This window comes from Dryobates pubescens, chromosome 15, assembly GCF_014839835.1.
Source record: "Dryobates pubescens isolate bDryPub1 chromosome 15, bDryPub1.pri, whole genome shotgun sequence".
NCBI lineage: Eukaryota > Metazoa > Chordata > Aves > Piciformes > Picidae > Dryobates > Dryobates pubescens.
Window position 1 is genome coordinate 9451975 of NC_071626.1, and position 10615 is coordinate 9462589.

A 10615-nucleotide genomic window follows, 5' to 3' on the forward strand; every position below is an offset into this window, starting at 1 on the left:
ACATGATCTGTCATCCCTGAGACAGCAGCAGTGTCACGTTCTCTTGTAAGCACCTCACACAGGCTCAGGGGCAAAAAGGAAGCTGTGGGAAATGATTTTGGTTTATCAGTCTATTTCTCATTGCTCCTCTTCATTCCTTAGTCTACTTTTCTCTTCACAACTTCTTGCTCCTTTTACCACCATCTCTTAAGCAGTCAGTCACTCTAAACCCATTCAGCCCACTGTCTCATCTCTGGAGGGCAGAGAATGAGTGCTGTGGATAGCACCCTAGAGCTGGGATAGCACCCAACCACTGCCAGCAACCAGCAAGACAGTTCCAGCACTAATGATGTTTGTCTCCAAAAAGCTGTTTAGGTGAGACAGTTACAAATTGTGTTTTATAAACTGTATTTCTATAAGTGGATTTTTTCGCTAGCGGGGAAAAGTGCTTTAATAATCCCACTTCTGATTAATGGTAGGGTGTCTTGGCAAAGCAGAGACTGCTGTAGCTTCAGTTCTTTCCCGAGGAGGAATTACAAGTGGTAAATAAAGAAGAAAATGCACACCTCTCTGCCTGGAAAATATTGATCTAGACTCTCCTCAGATAAAAGATAGCCAGGAAAATTCTCTAAAGAGTTTGTTTTTAGCCTGCAAGCTAAAGAAATCTGTAAACAGGATCTTGCTCTTTTGCAGGGTAGTGAAAATTTCAATCACTCTGGCATGAGGACATCTGAGATTTAATGATTTATTACCCTCACTCACCGAGAAAAAATACTATCCCAATTACAGAGGCAGAGATCTGAGGCATAGCTGTATTAAATCACTGGTTCATGGTCTCTTAGGCTGTAGGGCTGAATTCTAACTTCCAGCCCTAGGTCTCTCCTCCAGCAGGTTAAGGAAAGTCATCAGGGGCAATGCAAAACCTTGAATACCACTTTGAGAACACAGCAAGGGCAACTGCAAGTCCCATTTTTCATGCATCTTTGCCTTTCAAAAATCAAGTGTTTGTAACAACCTTTAGAGTCAGCTGAATGATTCTACAACTATAACCTGAAAATCACCTGCTTTTCTGCAAAACCATTGCATAGTTTGGAGTACATTTTTATTTCAAGAGGCTGTGTATGTGAGAAAATTTAAGAGGCTTAGCATTGAGTCATGTTTCTTGTTGTGACGTATGGCTTTATTGATATACTTCCTTCCCAAAGCCCTGTAAGTCTGTTCTCTACCAGGGGTATAAATATCTGAACTTCCACCTCCATTTCTGTCCATGAAAACAGGAATTTAATGCCATTTCATGTCTGTAGAGCTGCCTGGCACAACCAAACGGGGACTGCACACTAGCTGATGAAATCTTCATGGGACTAAGCTGAGGATGAGTATTCTTCCAACACATGATTTCAGGTCTGGTAATTTGAATTCAGTGTATTTTAAAAAATAAATAGATAAAGAGATTGTACAGTCCTTTATGTGGTCGTGAAGCCTAAATTACTGTCATGACAGTAGAGGACGGCTAGGAACTTTGACAGCCTTTCTCATCCGTTTGCGATCTGGCACGTCCAAAACGAGACCACCGAAACCATTCCAAGCAGACCGGAGGCTTAATTGCTTCTGCTACAAGTTCCACATTCCTAGGAATTTCAATCGTCATTACCACTGGAGAAGGTATTTCTGACACCTCGTCATTGCCTGATCTGCCACGCTCTGCCGTGCTTTCGGCAGACACAGAAAACGTTTTCCTTCCGTTAGTGACGACCGGGAACAAACGCGATGGCTTTGCCGTGGCTCACCCCCGGCTTTTCTACTAAAAAGTCGAACTCAACCTTTTTAATTAATAGGGCGAATTTACTAGTATTAACGTCACTCTCTTCCCACTCCCACGCGCTTTTGTTACTAAGCGGTAATTAAGAGGGAGCGAAAATCTGAAGGCACATCCACGCGAGAGCCAGGCCGACTCGACCCGGGCACACGCCGCAAAGGACGCAGCCTCACGGCGCGCGTGGGGCACGGAGCCCTTCCTGCCGGGCCGGCCCCTCGCAACAGGGAGAGGTGGTGTCTCCGAAGCACTCAGACACCAAGCCGGACACAGAAGGCAACTCCGGCAACCGCGCTCTCACCACGGCCACCGCGGAGGAGCGGGCCACAGCGGCGCTCGACTTCCCCTGCCGCCCGTGGTAGCTTTTCTAGCCCCACAATCCTGCGGCTCTATGGCCATGACGTACTACGTACTCAAGGGGGACGCTTTGCGGCAGCTGCGCTCTGCTCCTTTGCGTTCTGGAGTGTGTTGGCGTTTTTTTAACTTTTACGACAGCGGCGCTTGGCGGCGTGGTTGTCGCGCAACGCTGACGCCTAATAGGCGGGCCGGGGCCGTATGCGGCCTCTTTCCGCGTAGCCGCCGCTAACGCTACCGCTGTATCCGCCTCCATCGGGGCCGTGACGGGGCCGCACAGGTGAGGGGCGCGCTGGAACCATTCCGGGGCCAGTCTCGTGCCCTACTGGCACTCGTCCGCGAGTATCGAGACCCCCCCCCAGCCCCGCCCCGGCGCGGCCGCCACTGGTTCCGGTGGGAGCCGGGTCGTCGCCCCTCCTGCTACACACACAGTGGCAGCAGCGACCGGGGTTCCCCTTCCCACCCCAGCCACTGCCCTCGGTGCTCGCCCGGTTGGCAGAGGAGACCTGTCTGCCAACCCCTCACTGTGACACCCCGTCCTGGCCTGTACTGGTGAAAGGCCCCGGGCTCCAGTGCCCCACCCTAGCGGCTGTCACGGCATGCGGCGGGGCTCACTGAGGGTTTGGGGTGGTCTGTTGTGTTTTTTTTCTTTAGACGTTTAAAAAAATGGCGAAGTTCGTGACCCCTGTGATCCAGGACAACCCCTCTGGCTGGGGCCCGTGTGCCGTACCTGAGCAGTTCAGGGACATGCCCTACCAGCCCTTCAGCAAAGGAGACCGTCTGGGCAAGGTATCTCCACAGTACCACATCGCACTGGGCTGCTGGTGAACGAGCTCCATGTGCCTTCTGGCATCCCACCTCTGCACACTGTCACTGGCTTTCACTTCTTACTGCTATGGCTGTTCTTCTGACACCCTTTGCAATGTATCCTGAGATGTAACACAGATGGGAGCAGTTAGCAAGCATGGCAGGCAGAGTTTGGAGTTGAACAGCAGCACTTGCTGCTTCTGCCCAAAGCACTGCATGTGTAAAGTCAGAGACCAGGGGGGGGAAACATCATATTAATACTTTCGACTATTTGTGTTTGTCTTTAGGTGGCTGATTGGACAGGAGCTACATATCAAGATAAAAGATACACAAGTACGTGCTGTCTGGTGGCTGCGCCTCCAGTTTATTTCCTACAAAGGTTTCTTCAAGCGTCATTCCAGCTTTCATGTCTCACACCCCCACTCTGGTGGTTACCTGTGCACCTCAGCAAGAGAGACTTCTTAAATTAGGCTGCATGCCTCACCTTTGGGTGAGCTCTGTGGCACTCTCCCTGTCCTTAGGGCCTTTTCGTGATTGTTATTACAGCCTCATGACTGGGGCTTCTCAGGGAGGCATGGAATGGGAGAAGATACGCTTGTGTAAGGCAGGAGTCCTATGAGACTTAGGTGGAGGCAGTTGAAAGGAATTAAGAGGGAGAAAGGTGGAAAGTGCTAGGGTTTATTTCCTGGAAGCATGCTTTCTTATTTCCAGACAAGTACTCATCGCAGTTTGGAGGTGGAAGTCAGTATGCCTATTTCCATGAGGAGGATGAGACTAGCTTCCAGCTGGTGGATACAACACGAACCCAGAAAACAGCGTACCAGAGGAATCGTATGCGATTTGCACAGGTAATGTGTGTTCAGAAGGAGGCTCAGAAAAGAGCTTCAGCGTCAGGGAACTATTTTGCAACTGTCATCCTTTTTGTTTTGTTGTTATCTTTTTTTTTTTTCCCCTTCTTTTCTGCAGAGGAACCTTCGGAGAGACAAGGACCGGCGGAACATGCCGCAGTTCAGCATGCAGACGCTGCCAAAGAGTGCCAAGCAGAAGGAGAGGTGAGGCCTTGGATATAAGCCTACTGTACTTGAGTTGGAGTGTGTGAACATACTGTTGGTAAAGGTGTGAATTTACTATAACAGAACCCACTGGAGATTATAGCAAGAAAGAATTTCAGGATGGTTCCAGTCCAACGTTTTGCTGATGGCACTGGTAGTTAGAAGCATGGGTTTCAAACAGCTATCGAAGAATTTGGAAGGACATGGCTCTTCAAAGTATCCTTTCTGGAAACTGCACTGTGGTCTTTGGAGAAAAAAATATTTAAAGAGCCACTGAGAATAATGAACAGAGCTTTCAATGCCTTGGGCATCTGGATCAACAGACATCTCAGCAAATGTTTCAGTGGCTCAGTGCCTGAAAGCGTTGCTCCTCTGGTGGCAGTTGGGAAGCTTAGGAATGGTTGTGGCATGTGGGAATCGAGAATTCTTCACAGCTTTTCTCCTGTTTGTCATTTCAGAGATCGTTTGCGCCTACAGAAGAAGTTTCAGAAGCAGTTTGGAGTGAGGCAGAAGTGGGACCAAAAGTCACAGGTAAACTAGCAAGCTTTCAGAAGCCTGCAGTGGTTTGGTTTCTCAGGCTGCACTCATGGAGCAGCTCCTCTTGCACAAATACTGATGTGCTGTGTCTCCATTTCTTTCTCTCTCTCTCTGTCCTACGTCTGGCTGCACAGCAGAAGCCTCGTGACTCCTCCGTTGAGGTTCGCAGTGATTGGGAGGTGAAGGAAGAGATGGATTTCCCTAGGCTGATGAAGATGCGTTACCTGGAGGTGTCCGAGCCACAGGACATGTGAGTTCCTAAAGCAGCCATGTGCTTGCTCTCTGATCTGACTGGATTTTTGGAAAGCCGGAGAGCAAGGTTCTCCTGGCCTGGTTCTGAAGTTCATACTGAGGTACCCAAAGCAAGGGGAGGTAATAGAATGCTCAACAGGTCCCTCTATCCTGTGTAGTTCTTAGCTGGTGGTATCTGTGGGGGGATATCAAGATGATCCTCTTCCCTTTGCAGAGAGTGCTGTGGAGCCCTAGAATACTATGACAAAGCCTTCGACCGCATTACAACAAGAAATGAGAAGCTGCTAAGGAGCATTAAGCGCATCTTCCATACCGTCACTACTACTGATGACCCAGTTATCCGAAAGGTATGCTAACTGGTTTGTGAATCCCAAAAGTGTTTCTCAGTGTGTGCTGTTACTCAACACCAGCTGTCACTATCAGACCAAAGATCGTGGCATGAAAGTTCCAGATGCCTATGCTTGCAGAGGAAAAGAAGCATTAGCTGGTATCATTGCTGTTCTTAAGTCTGAGGCAGAGCTAAATGACTACAACACATGGAGTACTGGTCACGGTAAAGCTGTGGTTCTGGAAAGGCAAGCAAAGTGGTACTTGAGCTGTGTTGGGAAACAAATCTCTCTGTGAGAGATCTGGTTCTTGGGAGTTTCTGGTTTTGGAGATTAGGAAGCGTGGTAGATGTTTCTCTGTGATCCAGTAAGGAGCCCTGCCTTATCCCAGCAGCATTAGCATTTGTTGTAATGGGTTTCTTTCTTTTCCCTTGTTTGGCTGAGGGTGGGCCTACATTACTGGGTGATACCTGATGCTTTGTCTAGCAGTGAGTGTTGTACCTACCATTCTAGCTTCCTCAGCATGGGAAAAGTCATCAATGATCTGGTTTTCTAACACTTCTTGCCCTGAATGGGGAAGGGAAAAAGGTGTCTTTTCTTGTTGCTGAAACACAGTTTTCTCCACTTCCTGTTATCCATAGCTGGCCAAGACCCAAGGGAATGTGTTTGCCACAGATGCCATCCTGGCCACATTGATGAGCTGCACTCGCTCCGTCTACTCCTGGGACATCATTGTCCAGAGAGTTGGCTCCAAGCTTTTCTTTGACAAGAGAGACAATTCAGATTTTGGTAAGGAAAAATCATAAAAGACATTTCTGCTATAGTAGATGAAGGGTCTAAGCTTTATGCTTTTTTGAGTTTGTCTTAGTGTCCAGACTGAGACCCCTGGAATAGCCTGATTACTGCAGTACACTTGCTAGGTGTAGGGGTAATGTGATCTGCTCCAGTGTAGGGCTGGAGATTCAGTTACCCCCTCCTTGAGTATAACTGCTGGTGTCTGGTTTTCTCCCCAGACCTCCTGACAGTGAGTGAAACAGCCAATGAACCACCACAGGAAGAGGGCAACTCCTTTAATTCTCCTCGCAACCTTGCCATGGAAGCTACCTACATCAATCATAACTTCTCTCAGCAGTGCCTGAGGATGGTAAGGTCAAGCAATGATGGGTGGTAGGGTCTGTATTTCAGAGAGTCTGAAGGAGACACTTCATTCAGGGTGCTTTAGTACAGCACGGAGGCAGTTTAATTGACAGAGGTATGTAACACTGATGCTCCTCCAGCTTTGAAAGAGGTGAGGTTACTTCTGGTGAGCAGTGTAACTGGTAGAAAGATTTTCACCTTTATTCCATGAAGAAGAAATCCCATTCCCATTGGTGGAGCAGGCAGATTTCTGAGTACACTTAGTGAGGCTGAAGTGCCAGAAGTACTGCTTACAGCAAAGTAAGTGATGTGAAGATGAGGCTTCTCCATTCAGCATTTTTCTAGACCAAGGAAATTAGCTACTGTTGCCATAAGAGAACATTTACCCAGGAGGAGAGAACTCACTCACATTTTTTTCTCTTAACATGCCTATTTTCTTCTGCAGGGAAAGGAGAAATACAAATTTCCCAACCCAAACCCCTTTGTGGAGGATGACATGGATAAAAATGAAGTAGCCTCTGTTGCATACAGGTTTGTTAATCTCTCTCTGATGCTCAGATTTGACAAGGGGGAAAAATGTCAGCATTATACAAAGGGAAAACAAGTTAAGACTGTTACTGGTAGAAGCTTTACCATGAGAGGATTCCTAGATGTTCTCACAGTGAACAGTTAAAGGGGGCAAGGATTTTGCTGAGGTCTTGCATGACTCTGAAAGAGAGCAAGGGTTGGAGATAACTAACTGGATTGTGTGTTGGCAGGTACCGAAGGTGGAAGCTGGGGGATGATATAGATCTCATCGTCCGCTGTGAACATGATGGAGTGATGACAGGAGCTAATGGAGAAGTGTCATTCATCAACATCAAAACTCTGAACGAGTGGGATTCCAGGGTGAGGAGGAACGAGATCCCAAAGCTAGCTCTTAACTGCTTCACTGCTACCTGTCATGCCAGGTACAGCAGGCAAGCAAGACACACATCTGGCAGTGTCCCTGGGACGGTTACGTTCCACCAGGGTAGTATAACATTGATGCTGATGGCATTCTCTCCCAGATGTGAGGTAGCTGGTTTGAGCCCTCTTGTTCCTGGGTTTTTGGCACAGTGGGCTGAACTCTTGCCTCAGATTTCATTTTCTAACCACCACTGGTCGATCCTTGCTGTTGACATTTCTTCCTTCCAGTGCAAGGGCTTTTGCTGTAGGCTGTTGTTCATGTTCCCTCCTGTGCTAACATAAGGTAGATGGGAGAAACTTCCCTGTGTGATGTCAAGGTGGCTGAAGAGACAACTGCTGTCTTGTTAGGTTCACTGTAGTTTTGATTCTTCTCTCAGTACTGCAATGGAGTGGACTGGCGCCAGAAGCTTGACTCTCAGAGAGGGGCTGTGATAGCCACAGAGCTGAAAAACAACAGCTACAAATTAGCCCGCTGGACATGCTGTGCCTTGTTGGCTGGATCAGAATACCTCAAACTTGGGTAAGATGCACTCTTCACACCTAATGTGCAAACACACACCAGATCAAGTGTATTTTCTGTTATTTAACCCAGTCTGTGTCAAAGTGCACTATTTATAGAGTGAGTAATCATAAAATCTCCCCATGTTTTGAGTGGCTGAGAGGGGAAGGGTTGCTGTGTCCACTACCTCAGTATAAGCTGCTTTCCTTCAGCGTCTGGCTGATGTGCCCTGCGTTGTGACTGGCTTTGTGAGATCTCGCAAATGTGGTGGACAGGTGGCACCTGCAGCTCTTGGCAGCTGTGCTATCTGTCAGGAATTGGATTCAGATTCTCAGTGCCTTGTTACTGAGAAATTGGGTAGAGGGGAAGTACTCCCACAGGCCTTTTTGAGCTGTCAGCTTGAGATAATCAAGTCTCTGCTGTGGATAATGATCAGGAGGCATTTGCTATCTCAGTTCTGGTGGTTCTGCAGTCCTGGGTTCCATCCTCGAATATGAGACTCGCGTATTTCCATCTGTTTAATTTCAGACTCCAGGCTAATTATGTATTGCTTAATTTTTGTCTGTGGGACTTATCTTTCTGTATCTTTTGTACCACCTCATCTGATTTGGTGTGGTGGAAGGGTTCCAGACACATCACTGTTTCACGGCTTTGTTAGCCAGGAGATCCTTTTAGCTTTCAGTGTTAGAATACAGAACTAACGAGGTTGGAAAAGACCTTTGAGATCATCAAGTCCAACCTAGCACCCAACACCATCTAATCAACTAAACTAAGTGCCTCATCCAGTCTCATTTTAAACACCTCCACTGATGTTAACTCCACCGCCTAGCACTTTTCAGCTGAGAAAACAAATCTAATGTGATCATGCTGCTTTTTTATGATGTCTTTCTGCTAGCTGGGCTTAAATCTCCTGATATTCCTCTGGTTTCTTCTTGCCCCTACCCAGGTATGTGTCTCGTTACCATGTGAAGGACTCAGCCCGCCACGTGATCCTGGGCACACAGCAGTTCAAGCCAAATGAGTTCGCCAGCCAGATCAACCTGAGCATAGAGAACGCCTGGGGCATCCTGCGATGTGTCATTGACATCTGCATGAAGCTGGATGAGGGGAAGTACCTCATCCTCAAGGACCCCAATAAGCAGGTGATCCGGATCTACAGCTTGCCTGATGGCACCTTCAGCTCTGATGAAGATGAGGAGGATGAGGAGGAAGAAGAGGAAGAGGAAGGTTCGTAGCATACTTAGTGATTTGTGCTTTTAAGTGATCTACTGGTCTATACAAAAAGGGGTGACCTGTGATAAAGACCAGATCTGAAAGATGAGATAACAGTGCTATAAGAGGAGAGAAGTGAGTTTGGAGAATATGTGGTCTTGAGGATGAAACTCAGTGCTGGAAGAGGTGTGAGTGACATTGAGAGTACTCTGTTGGAAGCAAAAAAAGATACTTAGTAATGCAGATATTTTGCCTCCATGTGGGTAATACTGAATGAGGACTGATGTTATCAAGGGTGAGAACCAAGTCCAGAGCTCCAGCTGGCAAAATGAAGCCTGCTAAGGAGACCTTCATTCAGCAGCCCCACGGTCTGGGCAAGTGCATGGCTGCTGGTTGGTATTGGGATATTATTTTACTGAAGTTGTAGAAATGGGAATCCAGTTGTAAGATGACACCTTTAAAATTGTGTGGTGACCATCCTGATCGAGGTAACTCAGTGAAGGCTTTTAGCAAGTGACTTTTGAAGTTGAGCAATCACTGGTTGGTCAGCCTGGGACTTTTCAGAGGATTGGTGGAGCCACAGTGGACAGCTGTTGTCTTTGCTGCCTAAAACCATCTGTGATCTGCATGTGCCATGCACAGTGGGAAATGGCTTGATCCAGAGCTCTTCTGTGATATGTAACTGTTTTACAGTTGCAGACGTAGCCTATCTGCCTTGGTTTTTACTATGGGGATTCTAGGTTGCTGTGTAATTTGCTCAGGAATGTAGATTGTGTAATTCCAAATAAGGATCCTATAGCCTTGGCTGACACACAGACCTTGGGGGTGGTGAGGGGATGACAACAGGCATGCTGAGGTGGGATGAATCTCCTTGAAGTGGCAGGCTTGTATTCTCTTGGAGCATTGTGCTAGCTCTGGGACCTCCAGCATAGGAAAGACAGCGACCTGTCCTAGCAGGTCCAGAGAAGGACCTCCACCAGAAGCATTGGGGTTTCCACTGTGAGGATAGGCTTAGACGCTTGGAGTTGTTCAGCCTGGGGAAGAGAAGGCTCTAGGGAGACCTTACTGAAGTCTTTCAGTACTTAAAATGGGACTGTAAGGGAGGTGGGGAGGGACTCAGTGAGTGCAGTGATAGGATGAGGGGGATTGGTTTCACACTGGGAGAGGGTAGATTTAGGTTAGATATTAGGAATAAATTTTGTTACAGTAAAGGTGGAACAGATTTGCCCAGAGAAGTGGTGGATGCCCTATCCCGGAAGCATTGAAGGCCAAGCTGGATGGGGCATTGAGTAACATTTAGTTGAGCGTGCCCTTGCTGGATGTGGGAGGTTGGGCCAGATGACGTTTAAAAGCCCTTTTCAGTGATTCCTTGTGTCAGTAGCTTGACAGGATTTGGTTTGAGCTTTGGGGCCTTTTGCCTTTTTTTTCCCCCTGCTGCATTCACTTCACGCCTCTTTCTTTTCTCTTTCAGAGGAAGAGAGCTGAACGCAGCCAGCGCAGGGGGGTGGCAGCGCCTGGACTCGCCTCCCTCCCGCTGAGGGGGCGGGTGTCGGCTCTGCCTTGGCCCGCAGCCGTTCTGCAAATAAGTGCTGAGGGGCGAGAAAGCGCAATAAAGTTACTTTGGCAGAGTGGCGCTGTGTGCTGCGTGGCTGGGGACGGGGGTGCGGGGCGAGGGGGCGGCCGGGGCCAGAGCAGAGGC

General features: G+C 48.1%; 1 protein-coding gene across 2 annotated transcripts; it reads left to right on the forward strand.

Moving 5' to 3' along the window:
* The first annotated feature begins 2339 nt into the window (after positions 1-2339).
* Positions 2340-10539, forward strand: EIF3D (eukaryotic translation initiation factor 3 subunit D). Of its 2 annotated transcripts, none has more exons than XM_054168056.1 (15): positions 2340-2426; positions 2801-2935; positions 3241-3286; positions 3665-3801; positions 3920-4005; positions 4464-4536; positions 4677-4792; positions 5009-5141; positions 5762-5909; positions 6134-6264; positions 6703-6788; positions 7016-7145; positions 7583-7725; positions 8651-8931; positions 10388-10539. In XM_054168056.1, the coding sequence occupies exons 2-15, from the start codon at positions 2813-2815 to the stop codon at positions 10399-10401; spliced, it is 1647 nt and encodes a 548-aa protein (XP_054024031.1). In that variant the 5' UTR covers positions 2340-2426; positions 2801-2812; the 3' UTR covers positions 10402-10539. The 2 variants fall into 2 exon arrangements, with proteins under 2 accessions (XP_054024031.1, XP_054024032.1); XM_054168057.1 differs by having other exon boundaries at positions 4680-4792.
* The last annotated feature ends 76 nt before the right edge of the window (positions 10540-10615 follow it).

Coding starts and splice junctions, on each gene's coding strand:
- EIF3D (XM_054168056.1), top strand. CDS start 2,813: ATGGCGAAGTTCGTGACCCCTGTGATCCAGGACAACCCCTCTGGCTGG. Junction 4,793..5,008: donor GTGTCCGAGCCACAGGACAT/GTGAGTTCCTAA, acceptor TTCCCTTTGCAG/AGAGTGCTGTGGAGCCCTAG. Junction 5,910..6,133: donor GAGAGACAATTCAGATTTTG/GTAAGGAAAAAT, acceptor TTTTCTCCCCAG/ACCTCCTGACAGTGAGTGAA.